Source organism: Gallinula chloropus, assembly GCF_964237585.1.
Source record: "Gallinula chloropus genome assembly, chromosome: 27".
NCBI classification, from domain to species: Eukaryota; Metazoa; Chordata; class Aves; order Gruiformes; family Rallidae; genus Gallinula; species Gallinula chloropus.
In genome coordinates this window covers 5,276,591-5,296,616 of record NC_140112.1, presented here as the reverse complement: position 1 = coordinate 5,296,616, position 20,026 = coordinate 5,276,591, and the positions used below count along the sequence as shown (strand labels likewise).

At 57.3% G+C, this 20,026-nt stretch overlaps 1 protein-coding gene across 1 annotated transcript; it reads right to left on the bottom strand.

Annotated features, from left to right (window-relative positions):
* Positions 1-2,111: 2,111 nt before the first annotated feature.
* Positions 2,112-12,399, bottom strand: BLACAT1 (BLACAT1 overlapping LEMD1 locus; the record flags this gene model as incomplete). Its single annotated transcript, XM_084275773.1, has 2 exons — positions 12,312-12,399; positions 2,112-2,255 (listed from the first exon to the last, which is right to left on the bottom strand). The coding sequence occupies exons 1-2, from the start codon at positions 12,390-12,392 to the stop codon at positions 2,112-2,114; spliced, it is 225 nt and encodes a 74-aa protein (XP_084131899.1). The 5' UTR covers positions 12,393-12,399.
* Positions 12,400-20,026: the final 7,627 nt, after the last annotated feature.

Sequence of the window (20,026 nt, the reverse complement as noted above, 5' to 3'; positions counted from 1 at the left end):
TGGGGATGGATTGATGGGGACAGATGACAGGGAAGCCAGACTGCTCTCCTGGCTGGCACCTCACATCCCACGGCAGACCCCTTCCCATTCCTAGAGCTAGGGAATACCTGGCTGGGATCACAGCCCGTGGGCTGCACGGTGGATCCCACAGCTTGCATCACTTGGGTTCAAAGAGGGGGGAAAAGAAAAGTGCCATGAGCTTCCTGAGCCTGGGATCTGACACAAGGACACCACGTTTAGCCTGTGCCCCCCGTGCCCAGTCCCAGCTGGCTCCCACCTCCAAACCAGCTCCAAACAGCACATCCAACATCAGTCAGCTGCTTCCCAGCACAGCCTGGACAACTGGAACCCAGCAGAGAGGATTTAAAGCTCCTCAGCTGCACCTCGTGTTACTGGTGCTCCCAGCCAGGCTGAGGGGTTTGTGCTAAATCCTTTGGATAAGGAAACAAAATAATAACCCTGTTGGTTCTGGATGTTGGCTGAGCCAACAAATCTCCTCAGAAGAGGAGCTGTCAGCAGCACGTACAGCTCTGCCTGCAGAGTGGGAAGCTGGTCTGGAGAACCAGGCAAACCCCAGAAAGGTTGAGCCAGGTAACCATGGTGGGGGGAGGATTTACTTGCTAAACATGCTCAGCCCCCATGCTGGGGGCTCCTGGGGGGTGTCAGGCTGCTCCAGTCAATACCCACCGATGGGCATCGGGTACGGGTTGTCCCTGACGTGGTCCAGCACGTCTTGGCTTGGGTACAGTGGGGCCACTGCAGCTGCTGGTGCCTGGAGTGAGACCTCGAATGCGGGATGGGGAACTGGGCACCCAGACCCGAGCAGGGGGAAGGCACAGCACGCAGGGAGCTCCCGTATGGCTTCAGCGGCGGGTGGGAAGGATGCACAGGCAGGGGTGGGGGAGAGAAGGGGCCTGTGGGGATGGCTACGTGGCACAAGGAAGATTCCTGACCATGGTGGGAGGAGACCATGGCAGGAGCGGGACTAATCCTGGGGGTTAGACACCACCCCCCACCCAGGCTCAGGGGGTCTCCACATTGAGAAGGGAAGTGCAGGATGGAAGAACAAAAGCATTTCTGCTCTGGAGGACTTGTTAGTGCTAGGAATGTCCTGGGATGTACCTCAGCTGCCCCACACTTGGGGATTTTGGCCCATTTGCCAAAGGAGAACAACCTCCAGCTGAGCCACATGGCCCAGGTGTGCAGGGGGTGGGGGTCAGGCACCGAGGTGTCCCCCCTTGCCCATGGCGGAGGAGCTCCCAGTCCACACCAGTCGCATGAGGAGCAGCATCCGAGCAGGGTCGATGGGTCTGGTGCCTCCAAAACCCTCTGGTGTCCTGCACCCACGGGGCCAGGCAGGGCAGAGGCACGGAGGGTGGCTTCTTGGAGTCACAGACATTTGCTGGAGACAGACTTTTAAAAAAGAAAACTACCAAACCAGCCCCAAACCAGCTGCATTGTGTGTCCTGCCAGTTCTGCAGCAGCGGGAGCACTTACCAGCCAGGGGCCAGCCTCTCCAGCACTATGGGTCCAGGAAGGACAGGATCTGGCCCTGGCTTTTGAAAAACCCTCCAGGTTCTGAGTGCTGAGACTTGCTGGAGCGAGGGCAGGTCAGCTCACTCCGGAGGGGAATCTCTACCCCACCGGGATGCAGGGTCCCTCCAACACCAGCTGCTCTGGAGCTGAGGGCTCAGTGCCCAGCCAGGCTGGGGATCCAGGCAGAATCACTGCAGCACCTGGATAATGTCCGCAGCATCTGCTTCTGCCTCTCAGCAAGGTCATTCCAGTGCTTGGGCTGTCCCCTCGCCAGGCAAGCCTCTGGAGGAGAGAAAGGGGGGGAGAAAGTGAGTGGAGCTCTTTCCCAGCCCACTGATGCTAGGGATGAGTGAAACCACAGCTCAGCCCCCTTCCCCTGCCAGGCACCATCTCAGGCACCTCAGGTTCCCCCCCAGCCCCCTGAGACAGTCCAGGCAGAGGGTGATGCCTGGGAGGGGAGCTGGTACTTGGAGAGGTGAGAAGAAGGGAAGCAGCAAATATCCTCCCCCAGCAGTCCCAGCGTACCAAGGGGCTGGAGATGGGGTCCCGAGGTGAGGCCGATGTGAGCCTGCTCCTCACACTGCTGTCTCCTGCTCTGCACTGGACTCTTCTTTCTTCCTCTTCATCTTGCAGAAGCCATGGAGCCCACAGAAGCAAGCGAAGGTGAACTGGGGCATCCCCTGGAGCAGGAGAGACGTGGAAGCACCCCCTGGGGAGACCTGAATGGGGACAGGGAGAGGAGTCAGGGATGCTCCCGCAGATGCACAGGCAGGTTGGAGGGCATAGGACACGTCCCCACAAACTGGACCATCACCCTGCACGGGCAGGCACCTCCCTTCCCCCCTCTCCCCACAACCATGCGCTCCCAAACTCCCCACCCAGCAAAAGACAAGGAGATTAAAACTCCCCCCACCCCCCCCAAACCACCAGCCCCTCTCCTCCAAAGCAGCAAACAATCAGGACAGACGTGGGGACAGCTTGCAGTGCCTAATGCATATTGCAGGGCCGGGGAGGTGAGGTGCCCTGGGAGCGCCGTGGCGCAGGGGCAGCACCAGGTTACGGCACAAAGAGGCCCAGCTGAGAGCAGAGTTCACCCTCTTTGTGTCCGTCTTGAAGGGATAAAATAATGCCCCAGAGCACAGCCCACATGATGGCCCAACAGCTGCAAAATGTAATTATGCAAATGGAAGGCCTGGTTGTGTTTAAATAAATAACAAATACTTGCAGGGAACACGGTCTGGGGTGAAACCTTCCCCGTGTCCCCACTGCAGCCCGTGGCTTTGTGTACAGTGTGCAGGTGAGCGGCTCTGATCTGCCCCAGGTTGGTGCAGGGCTCCCAGCCCATGCAGGGCTCCCAGCCCAGGCAGTGCCTGGAGAGCCACATCCTCACCCCTGCCACACTGTGCCAACCTCAAGGGACCGTGACACCCAGAGCGTGGCCACAGCCTGGGGCTCCCCGCAGCCCCCGGGCTCTGTGTCTGTTCCCGGCACAGGCAGGGACCATCTCAGGGCCTCGGTTCACACAGATGTGAAACGGGCACAGCACTCCAGGCGTCTGAGGGCCAGTGGAGGAGGTACTGTCACCTCCAGAGCAGTGAGCAAAGGGTGATCCCCCACCCACCCACAACCCCCGACAGCTGGGTACTGCAGAGGACCCCCCAGCCTGCAGCCTGTGGACTGCAACCCCGGCAGGGTTTGGAGCAGCCCTACTTCACAGCAGGGACAGCTGGTAGAGAATTAAAACCAACAAGCTAAGGCAGGTGGGGCCCACCCTGCCCCAACTCTACACGATGTGGTGGGGAGTGATGCCACATCCCTGCCTTCCCCGTTTCCCCCTGCTCCAAGGGGCCCAGCTGCAGCACAAAGCGAAGGCAGCAGCGAGAGGCATCCCCCTTCATCCGCTTCTGCCTCTGTGCCCCCACCCCCCCAGCCCTTTCCCTCGCCCCCAGCCATCTGGGTACCTGCCTAGTAGCTCCCAAATTAAATAAGGCTACCTCTGGAGCTCACAAATAATGACAACAGGCTCTTTAATGAGTCTCCCGCTCTGAATGGCTTCTCAGCGTAGCGGCAGGTCTCTCCGCCGCGCTCTTTGTGCTGCTGCTTTTTTTTGTTACTGGGCTGAGAATGGGGTTTTGGAGGGACCGGCTGGTGGAGGGGCTGTGTGGGGGCCAGGCTCCGGGATGGGTGTGGGGGGGACGCTCACCTCCCGTCCCCTGCGCCCTCCCAGCTTCGCACAGCTTCAGAGGTGATGGGGAGGGAGAAGCTTCGGGGAGCAGCACCCAGGTTTGCCACGTCGGGTCTGATCCGGTGCTGCCAAACCCCAGATCTGGCCGACACCGCCCTCTCCCGTGCTGCCCACCCCCTGTCAGCCCAGCACCCGACCCCCTTGTTTAACACCCTCCCCATTAACCAGGCACCAACGCCCGCGCCAGACCTCCCAGGCTGATGGGCTGAGCAGCCCTCGGTCCCCATGGGTGCCCATCCCCGCTGCCCCGTGCCACCCCACATCCCCCCCCCCACTCCATGCCCATCCCAGCCATCCATCCCCCTCCTTGCAGACACAAAGCCGGCCCAAGAGCCTGGGCGGTCCGGCTGGGACCCCAGCGTCCATTAGGGAGCTATTGATATATTTAGAGGAGCTTGTAACGCCGAGGCTTTTCAGGCTGACCCTCTGCCTCCCATTCAGGCAGCAGACAATGATGAATGAGCCCCGGAGAACAGAGCCAGCCCAGCTGAGGCTGACGCTCCTGTTCTTCTTGAAAAGGTAGAAAAAGGATCCTGAAGGAGCAAGGAATAATTAAAAAATAAATGAACTGGCTTGGGCAGTGATGACAGAAGCCCTGCCTGATTTGCAAGGGCTGGGCATGCTTCACAGACCCGCGCTGCCCTTTCTATTCAAGGGAGAAGATCCTTGGGATAAAACTCTGCTGCAGCAGAGAAAATGCGAGGAGCATTAAAAATGTAAAGCTAGAGAATTCTCTTTAGTCAACTGCATAACCCCAGGCCGTGTTTGTCACTGTCACGGTGATGAATTGGGAGCTGTCTGAAATCAGCATGCTCACTTTAATAATGTCACTTTCCCCCAGCCCTAAAAAATGTCTTTCTGGACCAGCTGGACGGAGTCTGTTCCTTAGCCCAGCAATTACCCGTTTCCCTGGGCTTCTGTTGGGCAGCTCAGCCAGCAGCTGAAACGGGGCATCTTCAGCAGGGGAGATCCTGGGCAGGTAAAAGTGCAGGCAGGGGTGCAGGGAGGGCTCACAGCGCCTCACTGCAGGGACAGGATGGAGCTGCCAGGTGACACCAGTGATGCTGGACCTGGGATGTGATGCTCAGACCCAGGATGTGATGCTCCCACATCAGGGGCTCTCATTTCAGTTGGTTTTCTTCCCCTGCCCCAACTTTTTAGTTCCTGAGAGATGCTGTTGAATTAACTTTTAGGAGCTTGGTTGGAAAAAAAAAGAAACCCACAACATGAAGTTTTGCATTTTAATCCCTGAATTTCAAAGCTGCCTTTTGCCTCCAGCCTGTCGGGGTGGGTTTTTTTTTTCCCTGGGAAATGGGATCATTTGCAATGGAAATTGGTCCTGTGTATTTCCAGGGAACCACATGGAATTAAATCATTTGTAATGAAAGGTAGAAGAGTTCCCAGAAATTTAATTTCATTTGCCTTTCATGATAGCTAGTCCCCCTGCCTCTACAGCCAAGACTTTCAGGAGTGACTGATGATTTGGGGATCAGCAGCCTGGGTTTCCAAAACCCACTGAGCAGAGACCCTTGGGAAAGACCCCAGAGAAGTGCTTGGGGCTCTGCTCATGGGACCTGCAGAGACTTTCTTCTGAAGCATGGCAGCCTTGTGCAATGTGGATGCTTCCTGCACAGAATGATCCTTGCCTGGGACGTTGGGTCCTTTCCTTTCCATCAGAGCTGCAGGTCCCACATCCCCGGGGCTCAGAGCGTATCGCTCAGAGGGGACATGACCCCTTTCCCCCACTCCCTATTCCCCTCATCCTCACAGCCACAGGATCCATCCCCCCTCCAATTTAGCTATTTTTTCAGCCAAGCTTCCCAAATAATTATTTCCACAGGTTGCTTCCCCCCCTCCACACACCCACACCCCCCCCAAAAAAAAACCCCAACCTTGGACATCTCTCTGCTTGCCACCAGCCCTAAAATAAACCCAACTTCAAAGCAGCCTCAGTAATGAGCAGCAGCCTGTTAGAAACCCAACAACAGAGCGGGATAAAACCAACCTGAAAAGAAGCCCCATCCCTTTAAGGAGAGATAATGAACGGAGAAGCTGTTGCTTGGCATGTTTGCAGAGGATCACTAATTAAAACATCGCTCCTGTAAAGTATGCTGATCCCATTGATTCTTCCCCCCACACAGTTAATTTGCTGCTAGGAAGGCAAAGTCGCCAGGGTCCTCATTATAAAAATTTCACTGGCTGCAGCTAATGGTTGTAATTAATAGGTGCAATAAATTTCAAATGGGCAGCCGGGGTGTTCATTAGCTGGGGGCTGACTCAGCAGCAGTGGCCTCACCAGTTACTAAATAACCCATTTCCAGGCAGACAGGAGGAGGAAGGTTTCTCCGTGGCACAACCGGCACATCCGTAATTCCCCGCCGAGAGCCGGGCTGGAGAAATAATTCCTGGCAAGTCCCAGATTTGTCTCTCTCTGATGGGTTTTGTCCTGTTGGTGAACTGCTCATACAAACCTCCTCCAGCCCCTGGCCAGCTAACTGGGGGCAGGTTTTCTCCAAAGAGCTGGGGCAGCCAAGTGACCTGGATTTCGTGTGGGATGAGCGCTGGAGGAACGGAACCCTCTGAGGCAAAGGGTGGGTAAATACCCAATGGTGACACCCTGTAGCCAGGCACAGATCAACCCCCAGGGAAGCTCTTCATGCCAAGCACAGACCCTACTGGGGATGTGGGCTGCAGTGTGAGTTTTAATGCTCTGATCCTTCTCTGGGGATCCTGCACAAGGGCTGAGCTTTAAAATCTCCCTGGGCTCACACTGAGCATCATCCTCCCCATCCCAGGTCCCAGTGCCACAGCCCCATGTGTGCACCGACCCTCCCCAGGGCCGGGTGCTGCCAGTGAGGCACTGGGCATCCCACTGTGTCCTGCTGGGGTTGGGTGCTGTCACAGCTTTGATTAAAACCCCCAAGCTTTTCACTTCGTTATCATCTGGCTGTAATTGAAATAGTGATAATGAGCAATCCCTGCTCAGGTCGTCACCTGGGATCAGCATCCATGGGGCTGGTGCTGCTCCTGCTGCTCCTCCAGCACCATTGATGCTGTATGGATGCAAACCCAGCCCTGCAATCCCCCACTAGCTCCAGTGGTATTCAGGAGCTGGTGCCCTCCCCATGAGTCCGGTGGTCCTTGCACACTTGAAGCCAAAATTGCAGCTGCTGCCATGAGGGATGTCCAGGGGGTGATACAGCAGTGGGGGACCAGTGTCAGGGCACCGGCTGTGATTCTCCCTCCCTGCAGGGCAGCACACGCAGCCTCTACCTCCCACACCAGCAGCTTTAGGATCTGGGAGCTCCACACCCAGCATCCTGGGTGATGGATGCTTCACTCATAAATGGCAGTTATTATCTGTCCATAGGGACTGGTCCTGCCCTGCACCTTCACTCCTGGGAGCGCAGAAAGGACTGGGAGGTGCTGGGAAGGGGCTGATCACTCAGCATCTTTCCTTTGCTGGGCGCTCCTGGAGATGGAGCTGCCCAGGAGCAGCGTGGAGCAGCTCTTCCTCCAGCTCACTTGTCTGGACCAGGGCTGGGATTTGAAACACAGGCACGTGTCCACATTCCTTAAGGTGCTTTGAAAATGCCAACCTCATCTCCTGTTTTATTTAGCACTGTGAAGGAGTGTGGCAGCAGAGGGGTTTTCTTTGCCTGGCCCTGGACATGGGCAGTAATTGCAGCTGCCCGGGGCCGCAGGCAGAGGCTGTGCTAATTGAAAGGTGAGCGGAGCTGCTGCTGGGAGGGGGATGCCAGACAAGCCGAGAGCTCACCTGGCGCTGGCAGCATCTCCTCTCCTCCGTGGACCTTTTCCAGGGGTCTCTGCCAACGCCTGCTGCACGGCAGGGCTTTCACAGAAACACATGTCCCGTGCTCATCTCCCCCCTCGCCTCCTGCACGCCCCAGGCCGGGTGTTCCCCCAAGGACCAAGTCAAAAGCCACAAGTCAAATCTTGCTGCTTTTAAACCCTTGTGCATCGCCAGGGAGTGCTGGAGCTGGGCAAACAGGAAAGAGATTTGGCAGAGAGCTGCCAGCCCTGGTTCCTGACCCCCAGACACCCCGACTGACGGACCCACTCACAGCCCTCCTGTCCCAGCAGCTCTCCAGCCCAGCACGGCAGCAGCTCGTGCCCCCTCCGTTTCTTTCCTGCTTAATGCCTGCCTTGCTAAAAGAAAAATCAATAGCATAAAGGGGAGGGAGAGCAGGTCCCAGGGGTGGAGTACCTCGCCAGCGTAGTGCAGACAGGCTGCCAATAATCCCACTCCGAGCTGCTTTGCCCAACAGCCACCGAAATACTAATGGGGGCGGCTGCTGCCGTTCCGGGGGGGTGTCTGCATCCCTCTGCGGGCTCCCCATGAGAGGCAAGTGCCATGGAGTCGATATCCCTGCACCAGCATCCCTGCTCCACCATAGCTCCTTTCCCCCTGGTGCTTGTGGCAATGATGGGGGCTTTGCCAGGGGGTCGTGCCCCCCACCCCCCACCCCTCCCCAAGGACCCACTGCAGCGCAGCACCCACTAACCCAGAGAGGATTTTCCTCGTTACATCCCCACCACAACATTCTGGATTGCACCAAGGCAACAGCAGGACCCCTGGTGTCAGCCCACTCTCCCCTTCCCGGTGGTTTTTGGCACCCTGCTCCCCATCCCCAGCCTCACAACGGGGTCCAGAGCAGCCCCAGGGTGGGAGCATCAGGGCCAAGCCATGCGTGGCCGCTGCAGGGACCAGCCCTGCTCGGTGTGAATGGCTGGGGGCAGCCATTGTCATGGGTGAATTTTCTGAATGAGCAAATCCTCATTAAAAAATAATTAAAACAGCCTGGTGAGATTGGCTTAATTCCTTTCATTTTGACTGATGGTGTTTAGTTTTGATGATTTATGTGGCACAGTCTTGCCAGCTCTCATGCTTTCATTGTTGGAACTCATGGGATTTCATGATTTTCTTCCTTCCACACCTCCTTGAGTCATGGGATTACAGCTGAATCTCAGCTTTCCTTTTTTTCAATGACTATTATTTTTAAAGATGCATTCCAGGCTGGTGAAATAAAGCCTGACACCTAATGACTCAAAGCTCAGGAAGTGAGAATTTAAAAAAAAACAGAGAAATTGCTCCCTTCCTGCTTGGGGAAGGTGGTTTGTAACCCCCTGATGTGGTTCAGGTGCTGATGGAAGCAGGGAAGGGGGTCTGCAGTGCTGGGGTCTGAGCTGGTGGGGTCTGTGGTGATGGGGGCTGTGGTATTGGGAGCTGTAGTGATGGGGGCTGAGGTGATGGGGGCTACAGCAGTGGGGTCTGCAGCGATGGGGGTCTGTGGTCATGGGGTCTGCGGTGCTTGGGGCTGCAGTGATGAGATCTGCAGGGATGGGGGCTGCAGGGATGGGGGCTGCAAGGATGGGATCTGCAGGGATGGGGGCTGGAGGGATGGGGGCTGCAGGGATGGGGGCTGCAGGGATGGGATCTGCAGCAATGGGGACTGCAGGGATGGGGGCTGTAGGGATGGGGGCTGCAGGAATGGGGGCTGCATCAGCACCCTCCTTTCCCGCTCCATGCAGCCCAGATCTGTGCCCACAGACATTGCCCTTGCACAATTAAAGAAGTGCCAATTTGCCAAGCCCTGTGGTGTAATTAACCTGTCCTTCTCACATGCCCCTGGCCATGTCCTCGTGGCACCGGGCTGGCCATGGCCCCGCGTGGCATGAACTGGGTGGCTCCAGGCTGGGTCCCACTGGGACCCACTGGGTCCACAGCATCCCTTGGAAGGGGCACAGCACCATGGGGCGGATGGGGCTGGAGGTGCTTGGGCTTTTCTCAGCCCCCTGCGAGCTCAAGGGGAGCCCACAGCAGCAGAAAGGGCTCCTGCCATCACCTGGCAGGCGTTCGGGTGCGGGCTGAGGGCAGCGGTCGCGGCCCTTGGAAATGCCCTTGGCCTCTGCCTGATGCCTTTGTTCTGTGGGGCTGCAGGTGGGGATGCTTTGAACCGTGTGAGAAAAGCTCTCTGCCAAAGAAAAGCCTCTCCCACTGCCCTCACAGCCCCCTTCACCCGCACCCGGCGCCGCTGAGCGCCCTTTCAGCTCTGAATGGGGACAACGGCGCCTGAAAGGCCGTGCCCCCCCCCACACCATCCCCTTCCACCCCCTTTTGTCTCTCCCTCCGCTCGCCACCCCCCTGCCCCATCCGTCTTGCTAAACCCCTAAGGCCCTGCAAGGCTTCAATGCCCCCTTTCACTTATTATTTGTTACCAAATAAATATGGGTGATTAAAAAGGGATCAGGAGTCCGTGCGGTTTGCAGAGGTGCCTGGAAGGTGGAGTCCCTCCTCTGTGTAGCCCATGGCTTTTCGCCCTACATGAGTTAGGAAAAGCAATCACATAGGAATAAAAAGCCATAGACCACAGCAGAGGGCTTACCCAGGATAAGCCAGCGGTCTTTGGGGAGAGAAAAGGAAAAAGGGAAAGGAGGGGAATAACCCAAGGAACCCCTCCATCTGAGCTGTGCTCCCTCCCTGTGCCCAGCCAGGAGCCTGACCCCGCTGCCCCCAACGTGGGGGGACGCAGCAGCCCCCACCCCATCCTCCCCAGCTCAGCCCTACAGAAAGAGGGGAACCTCCCACCCAAAACACCCCTCAGCACCACAGCACCACAGGGTGGAGAGAGCCAAACCTGCCATGCCCGTCCCCTCGGCAGCCACCTGCCAGCACGGTGGCCTGACCCAGGGGAGGAGGACCCAGCGTCCTGCCTGTCCTGCTCCCAGCGCTGTAATGAGCTGCGGTTGCAGGGACAAGAGCCTCTTGCAGCAGAGGGGATGCTTAAAAGACAACATGCCATAGCCTGACTCAGTGGCAGCGTGCCCAAGGAGCAGGCAGTGAAGTGGTTTATTTTCATTCCCCGGGTGCCCTGGGCACAGCTACAGCTCCTCTCCTGCTATCCCCATCGCTCCTTCCTGTGCTGCTTTGGAGGATCCCATTAAACCTGGATGGACTCCATGTTCCTAAAGGTCTTTTCTAACCTGGTGATTCTGGGGAACCCAATAAACCTCGAGTTACAAACCAGGGAGTCCCTCTGGTTGCAACTGGAGCAGCACGACTTCACGCCTGCCCAAGCACCCCTTTCAGCACCCACCCAGGACCCCGTGGGGTAAATCCCTCTTGCAAGCAAGCAGAGGGGGGGAAGATGCTCACCTTGGGGTACAGCTGTACCCCCTCCTGTAGCTGTTTCAAAACCCCCCACCCTTCAGGCCACTGTGGCACTTCCCCCCCCCCCAGTCATGGAGCTGCTGGGAACTGGGAAGACCAAACCTTGCACTGGTGCCAGCCCCTCTGCCCCCGCAGCTCACCTGGCTGCAGAGGCATCGGATGCTCAGTGGCGAGAGGTGCATCCATCCAACAGAGCCGCCTTTGTCGGCTGAGACAAAGGGCTAAAGAAAGGTCTGGCTGCAAACCCGCCTCCTGCTCGCTTCCCCCCCGGCTGCCGCCTTCCCCTGCCGCCTTTTCGGGGGAGCCTCCATCTGCAGACCCACAAAAGAGGCGTCTCAGGACGAGGTGACGCGTTTTCATGGGGAGCAGCTGCTCCAGCAGCTCCTCTGAGAGCCCAACACAGACCTTATTCTTTAGCAAAAGCCTCTGCACCTCCCCACACCTGCAGGAGCTGCTCCGATGGCACCAAGGCTGCCCAGGTTGTCCCTGGGAAAGCGCTGGCCTCTGCCTTTATTCTCTTCCCCTGCCAGGATGTCGACTTGTTCAGCAACAGTGAGTGCTAATTGCTGGGAGCTGATGAGGTCAGCTCTGCTATTGAGTGTAGGAAACTCCCTTTCTTGTTGCCCTAGCAAGAATCCTTGGGAAATTCAGTGTTTCTAAAACTACACAGCAACCAGGTTTGGAAGTAGGGAAGGATTTTGCACCTGCAGTTCACAATAGTGAGCATGACTTTGACCTACAAACCGAAGTTCTGAAGCTCACAGGTACCTCTGAAGCAGCGTTTTCCCAAGGACTTTCCTCTTTTAAATCCCATATATGAATGGTGAGAATAAAAGGCCACTGTGTGCCCCTTCTGCTCTGCAGTTGCAGCCACAGGTCGGTGCATCCACAGGCAGCCCGAGGCACCGAGCTCTGCCTGAGCATCGTCTGGCCCTTGGGTGCAGGCATGGCACCGACAGGTCTGCCAGCTCTTCCCCGTGTGCACCCACAGCACGCCAGAAGCCCCACATCAGTCTCTATTCCCCATCCCCAGCCCCAACCCAGCCCAAGTTCCTGGGGGTGCGCTAAGGAGACAGCCCCAATTTCACTGCACATCCCAGATTCCAGAGGTGAATCTGTCCAGACGGACATTGTGGTTCTTTGGGATGAGGCCCCAGGACTCTGTTTTGGCACCCAAGACCTTCCCAAGGAGGCTGCACCCAAAGCAGGTCAGTTCCAGCACCAGGCTGCTCTCCCCAGCACTGCAGCACGTGCCTGCCCGAGAGCCACCAGCCCCACACCGCACCGCAGGGACCCCAGGACAGCCCGGAGCCTCCGGCCGAGCGCAGCTGACCTCACCTTTGGCAGCACCGTATCCTCTCGGCGGGAAAGGCGCCACGCCAGCGGACACAGGCCTTGGGACGGCAGCCGCCGTGGCATCGCCCGCACCGTCCTCTCCTCCCTGCACCACCCCAGCAAAACCTCAGCGATGCTCGGGGGAAGCAACTGCTCGGCGCTGCCCGGGGGGCGGCTGCCCCATCACCTCCGAACCCCAGCTGGCTACAGGGCTGGGGGGGGTGTCTCAGTTTTAAAGCCTGGAGCCTTCCCGTGGCAGCTGCTCCCGTTGCCATCCCCAGCGCCCTGTCCCTACGTCCCCGATGAGCCTCGCTGCACCGTCGCATGCTTGAAATGGTTGTGCACCGAGGGGCCGGGAGCGGAGGGAGGGAGCCAGGGGTCAGGTATTTCTCCATCCCCAGCTCCGGAGAGCCGGTAACAAAGGCGCTATTGAACTGCAGCCTCTCTGGTCTGTGAAGCAGAAACCTCTTGTATCTACTCCACTGCCTTTGATCTAACTCCCCCAGTGGGATGTATATTACTCATGTCCTGCTGCTTGGGTACTGCTGCCAGAGCGGGACGGGGAGGGGGGGGACAAGCCCCCGCTCGTCACCCTGGGTTTGGGAAACATCCCACCCAGCACCCAGCATTGCTCCTCCGCTGCTGCCCTTCCCTGTGTCGTCGCCCCCCATAACTCTGCCACCCTCCTGGACCCCAAACTTTGGGGGGCACATGCGGGTGCCCCGCGCTCAGCCGAGCGCAGAGGCGGGAGGAGCGGGGCCCTGCGCCTCGCATTCCTCTTCTGTAATTAAAGCCGGTGCGCTGGGTGGAGGGGGGAATTTCCCAAAGGGTTTTACTGGCATCTGGACAAGGGTCAGACAATGAGAACATTTGACAGGGTGCCCAAATCCGCTGTATCTTGGATACGCTCAAAGCCTCCCCCGTGCTGTTCGTCCCAGGCGCTGGGTTGCTGGAGGTGGGGGCTGTTTGGGCAGGTTGGGCGGTGGGGAAGGCGGGGAGGGGGTGAGCTCGGGGACTCTCTCACCACATCCCTGCAGCTTTCACCCCAGCCTGGCTGCCTGAAAATTGCAAAAGCTTGAGCAGCACTGAAAACAGCTTGCCCTGAAACCAGGTCCCCATCGGCATCCCCCCCAAAATCCCGGGTAAAGGCATCAAAAGCACCTTAGAGACTCACAGTACTTAGAGCCAGTCTTTAAAAAGTACTTTGCTGCCCTCAGCAAGCTACCTGCTGTGCTCCCCAGAGGGAGCCGGGGCACTCAGGGCTTAGCCTGGTTTTCCCACTCCCAGAGGGGACTGGGATGCTGTGACATCCCGGCTGGAAACCATCCCAGCTCCCCAGAAGTACTCGAGTGCTTTGGGAAATCTTGCTCTCCTGCCTTTCCAGCTGGGTTGCAGAAAACCCCTTGTGCCAAGCAGCTCCCACCAGCACCCAGCATGGCACGTGTGGGAATCGCCTTCGGAGCTGGCAGGTCCCCAGGGTCCCCACATGACAGCACCCAAAGCAAGAGGACCCCAAATTACAGCGCATGAGGAAGCCTCCCAGAAGCCAAGGGCTCTTGGTGCTGCTTCTCCTTCTCCCAGGGCTCATCCCCTCTTCCCTTAGGTGCAGGGAGAGCAGAGACATGTGTGGGGCTGCCTCCATCCCTGCTGCAACAGGGAGAGCACTCATACACACTCGATAACTGACATGGGAAGGATGGAGGGATGGAGGGGTGGATGATGGATACTCAAGAACAGAGACCAGCCAAGCTGCATACACCTAAAGGATTTTGCTTTTCACAGAGATCCAAACTAGCAACAACCCAAGAAGGTGCAGTCAGCCTTTCCCTGAGGGGATGGATCATCTTTGGCTTCCCCCCCACCCCTGCCACTCTCTCCCCAGCTACAGACAGGCTCATGCCCCGGGGCAGGGCGTGTGGGACCCAACTCTCTCGTTTAGTTTTCAAGCATTAACTACTAGAACTCGGGGAGCAGTTGAAGTCAGGCTTGGGCAACGATCCATTTCCAAACTGTCTTGACAACTGGCTCCAGCACGGCAAGATTAGATCTACTAATCACATTTATAAGGCGCCCAGGATCGTGAATTGGGTATTTGGAGAATATTTGTCACTGTAACAATGTCATTTCCCAGCCTTCAGCGTGCAGTACCTTGTCCTCTGAGTCGTCACGCTTGGACTTTCCAGCTTTAGAGAAACTACTTGGGGAAGAGGAGGCTCCAAATGCTGCATGGGTGCTCTGGAAGGCTGGAGGTGCACACTGTCTGCCACTCCTATGCCCTGTGGATAGGGTAATACTGGGGTTGTTTATGGGGTTTAATCAGCTTTCTCATCCCCTGGTTTGGTATTGATAGCTGCTTTAACAAAACAGGCATAACCTACAGCTTTCCAGAATGCTATGTAAATCCCTCAACTCTTCCAGGTGATAAAAAGAGGGGGGGTCAGCTGAGTGACACCCAGATCAGGCAGCGCATCCCTCATGGGGAGCTCAGGAGAGCACCATGGAGCTGCTTCCCGTGGCTCCCTGAGCAGGTGCCTGGTGATGAGACCACTGCCTGCATCACCCTCCCCAAGGCACCAGGGAGAGATGTGCTCAACACTCCCTGTTTGCAGCAGCAACGGCGACCGCGGCATCGCAGCCTGGGCACAGGCTCAGCCCTGCATTAAACAGAGACCAGACAGAGCCCAGGCTCCCTTCACGGGATGCTCTGGCAGCCACAGAAAATCCACAGGCCCAGGAAGGGCCAAAACACTCCTAATTTTGCAGGTGCACGTGCAATCTCATGCTCCTTCCAAGCCACAGAACACGGCATAAAACTGGTCTCGTTTGTTTTATGGGGAGAAAATCAAATCCTTTCCCTTCCTGGCTACTTCAGCACTGTGTGGTCCATGAGGATGCTCAGGCCACCTCTCCCCCAACAGCACACTGCTGGTGCAGCCTCTCCCCAATGCCCCAGCAGCCCATGAGATGTGATTTCCCCTCCCAGAAGGTACCAGTGCTCCAGGGCTTGGCTTTCCCTGACCCAGGGACATGTGTAGGAAAAGTGGGGCTGGTGAGGTGCTGAGGGGTTGGGGTACGTGGAGCTGGGCTCCAGCTGCCCTGGCACAGCTCAGCCTGGAGCCAGGATTTCCCTGGGTGCCTGAAGTTGTGTTGGAGAGCAGAAATGTTCTCACTGCAACAGGCAAACTTGAGCCAGGAGGAACATTTTGCAAATCCACTTAGATTGTGCCAGTCAGCTTTGGGTACAAAAACGGCTCTGAGAAGATGCAGCCTCCCTTCCCCTTCCCCTTCCCCTTCCCCTTCCCCTTCCCCTTCCCCTTCCCCTTCCCCTTCCCCTTCCCCTTTCCCTTTCCCTTCCCCTTCCCTTCCCCCACCAAAAATACCTATTTTAGGTGACTGGAAACATAACAAAATGTTTTTCTCTGGATGAATCAAAGCATTCACCAGCCCTACATGATTTTATTTCTCAGATTGTTGGGAAAAGAATTTAAAAAAGTAAGAATAAATTAATTTTGGCTTGACCCCTGGGTGCCTCTGTGCTCTGCAAACCAACAGCTAAATCCTGAGCAGGGGACCTGGCCCTGAACCAAGCGACCCTTGGAGGGGCATGTCTGGCCCCAGCACCCCACAACCATGACTGGGTCCCAGCAGGTGTGGTTCTGCTGAACCCTGAACCCCAAACCCCTCCGCTCAGCCCCACAGCACCCCAAAAAGCGTTGCTGTTTCCAAGGTGGAGGAGGGAGAGGGGCAAGAGAGGGAAAGGGCGAGATAACCACCTAGATCTGTTCCTGCAAACCAGCCATCCGTTTGCCACGCAGCCCATTAAGAGAGGGCAAAGGGAACTGGGGGCTCCAGGTAAGTCACTCGCTAACAAGATCCTCCCGGGCCCCTTAGCACATTCCTGGTCACAGATATTTCAGCTCCCGCAGCCCCGGCTGTAATTAAGTCTGGGCTGCGAGGCAGGAGACGCTGCAGCAGCCAGGAGGGAATTTGTCTGGATTTGCTGGAGGAACACACAGGGCTGATGAGTGATGGACTCCCCAAAGCGGGGGGCTGAGGTGGGGGCTACAGCCCGAGCATCCCGTGTGGGGTGGGGGCTGGTCCCTCGCTCGGAGGAGGGTGGGGAGGGCGAGCGCTGCGCCCCTCGGATCTCTGGAGACTTGGACTTGGTAATGGAGGGGAGGGGGGGACGGCCAGGCTGAAGGGTATGGTTCAGTGATCGGGAGCGAGGAGAGCGGAGGGAACAAAGGGATGGAGGAATTAGAGGGGGGAGGTGAGGAAGGAGCCCCGTGGGGGTACGGGGGCACTTTGCCCAGAGGTAGAAAGCCAAGGCAGGATAACCATCGGCTCCACACCAGCATGGCCCCTTGGATGCTCCTGGGGAGCCGCTTCCCTGGGCTCAGACCTGCCCCAGGTGACTTGGGTGACCCCAGGGTATCGCCCTGGGCACAAGCACGGGTAGCAAAGCCATCAACTCAACTCCCACCGCCATAAACTGGGGCTGAATCCAACAATGACAGGCAGTGCAGGGGGAAGTGGCCCCACCAAGGTGCCTTTCCCTCCCCCCGCAGAGCAAGACCCCAAAATCCCTCTGCACGTGGCTTCACCATCACGTGGGCGAACTCAGGCAGCTCCTGTAAAGCCACTGACCAGGCTCCATCCTGGGACAGGAGCAGAGGCAGCTGCCAGCGCCCAGCTAGAAGTCACACCACAGCCCCACACCATGTCCCAAGAGGGTTTAACCCCCCCATATCCCCCAAGGCCCCTTTTCCTCATGGCCCAGGGGATTTGCACCAGCACAGACCAGACAAATTGTAATGTGCTTTACAAACTCCACTGCCCCACTCTGCTCCCTCCTCCTGTGCAGGGGCTGCGCTGGACCCCCACACCCCCACCACGTGTGGGAGGAACCCTGTAGATACACCAGGCTGCCCTGTGAGACCCCATCCAGCTACACGCAGGACACTGGTGTGCTTCCCACTAGGATTCCCCTCTAGATGTGTGGATGAAGGCAGTGGGACAAGGAGAGGTGGTGAGAGATGGCAGGGATGCAGGCACACCTGTAGGGCTGGGCTGACCTTCCCCACATGCCCACATTGATACTCCCCATCACTGGCTAGAGAGGATGAAGCTGGGGTGGGTTGGATGGAAACAGGGTGGGTTGATGGTCTACCCACATGGGAGCTGCCACCATCGCATGTGTAAGGCAGAAGGGTGGTTAAGCCTCAAGCAGCTATTCACTCCCTCCCAGGGTTTGGTGAGCCATGTCTAGGCATGTTTGCTCTTGCTTTGGGGTCTCAGCCACGGTCATACTGAGCTGGCAGCCCCGGAGAGAAGATCTCCCAAAAGCCAAACTTGGGCTGACCCCAGCTCTCGGGCTGTGGGGAGTTCAGTGCAACAGGCAGCATGCAAGGACAGAGCCTGGGGAGCGAACGGTGGCATCCACCGTTGTAGGGCTTGAGTGGTGGGGGGCATCACGGGGGCATCTTCTGTGTCAGGTCCAAGGTGATGCAGACGTGAGATGTTTGTTTCCTCTGCTGCCCCCCCCCCCCCTTTACTCAGCATCAGTTGTGATTTGTCATCTTCTGCTGACAAGTCTCTGGGGACTCGTGCCATAAGGTGACACCGATTAGCACGAGGGGAAATTCGGGTGGAGAAAGAGTCTCCTTTGCACTTTGGAGATCCTCCTTCCTCTGCTCACCCTGCTGACCAAAGCACTGGGGTCCCACCACCTTGCTCCATCCCCAGGGGTCCCTCCATGGGGTTTGTCTGCCCCTTGGAAGGGAGTGATGCAGTGGGACCCCAGTGCCTTGCTGAAGGTGCCCCAAGCCTGTCCCCCATCCCATTCTCTCTGCCTGGAGCTGCCCCAGCCCCGGTCCCACCCAGCCTGGCCACTGAAGATCCTCCACCACTCCTTGGGGACACACAGACATCTGCAAAAACCAGGAGGGGACATCCCTTGGGTCCCTCTGGGTATCCCCAGTTCACTCCTTGGAGGGGGACTCAGCGGGGCTCTGCCACCCTGCCCCCTCCTTGCTGGAGCTTCCAGTAGAGAGAAATGATTTCTGTCCTCAATGGGCCATCACAGGGCAGAGAGGTGAGTGCACCCCCCCCAAATCACTGCACAAGCCATGGGGATCCATCTGGTCTCCCCAGACCCCGCGAGCCCTCAGGGCCCCATCGAGAGAGTCCCTTTGGTTCCAGCAGGTCTGGAAAAGCAGCAGGACCCGAGTGGCAGCGAGATGAAGGCGATCCCTCTCTCAGAGTAATTAATCCCCTTTCCTCTGGCTGACATCACCGCTCAGGTTGACACACGCACCGCTTCCCTTCCCTTATCTTTCCTTGGGATTACCTCATCGCAGAGGACCCGGAGAGCCTCCCTCTCCTCGCTGCCTGCCCGAATACCAGCACCGCCGCCGGAGCTGCAAGTTTGCAGCCGGAGGATGGAATTGCTCACACGCTGCTGCCCCAGCACACCCAGCCCCTCCCGACCGCTCCGACACTTCACGCTGCTCTCTCGACGGGATTCAGAGGCACCCAGCACGGCACAGGCACCAGCACATCCCCCGCCCTCTGCCCATCACTCAGCGGGTGGAAAACCACTCATGCACCGGGCAGAGTTTCTCTTTGCTGAGGGGGGGTGCACGTTAAACAATGCAAAAGTCTTTGCACACACACATGGACAGATGGACAGACAGACCCAGCCCTCCACAAACACCCTCCACACGCCTGGTACCCGAGTAGGACAGAAAACTTATCCAGGATGCTCGCAAAGTTCAGCTCGGGCACAGGACTGCTCAGAGGAGGGCACAGCTCACCCCAAACCCCCCCAGTTAAACAGCTTACACAGCATTCAGCTGAGAAGTGCGGAACGTGAGTGGCACGGAATTATCTGCCAACAGTAGCATGTATACACGTGAATATGTATATATATACACACACACCCCTTCATGAACATCCCTATATTGATGAGTTTTCTCTATTTAGTGATTATTCTCCCCCAAAACAAAGAGAATTAATTTTTTCCCCCAGCTATACCACGGATCCATCAATGAGAATGTAACTCCTGCATCAGCCGCAGCGCAGCGAGGATGTAAATATCTCTATCCCCACACACAGACAGACACACTGACAGACACACAGACACCTCAACAGCCTACACAACAAACACGACTCGAATTTCTCCGGGCAAGAAACACTCAGGCACGGCTTTGCAGCAGGAGTTGAGCCCCCTCCCCACACACACACACAGAGAGGGGAGGTGGGGGCTGCCCAGGTAACCCCTGCACAGGGGAGCTGATGGCTGCAGGTGCCTGTGTGTGCTGTGCCCATCGTACGCCGAGCGTGCAGCCGGCACAACCCCCTCCTATTCACCACTCTCTCACACACACACACACACACACACACACACAACTCCTCCAGGCAAGACTTCAAACAAAGAAAGAAAGAGAAAAATGCTGCCTTACTTTTTTTTTTCCTCCTTTTTTCTTTTTTTCTCCTTTTTTCTTTTTTTTCCTCCTTTTTTCTTTTTTTTTCCTCCTTTTTTTTTTTTTCTTTTCTTTCCCCCCTCCTCTCTCCTTTCTCCTCCTCTCTCTTCTCTCCTCCTCTCTCCTCCCTGCCGCCTCGACCGCGGGACTTCAGCGAGCCCGCGATGAATATTCTTTGGTGGAGATTATGAAAAGCAACTTAACCAACCGCCGAGCCCCGCCGCACACAGCCGA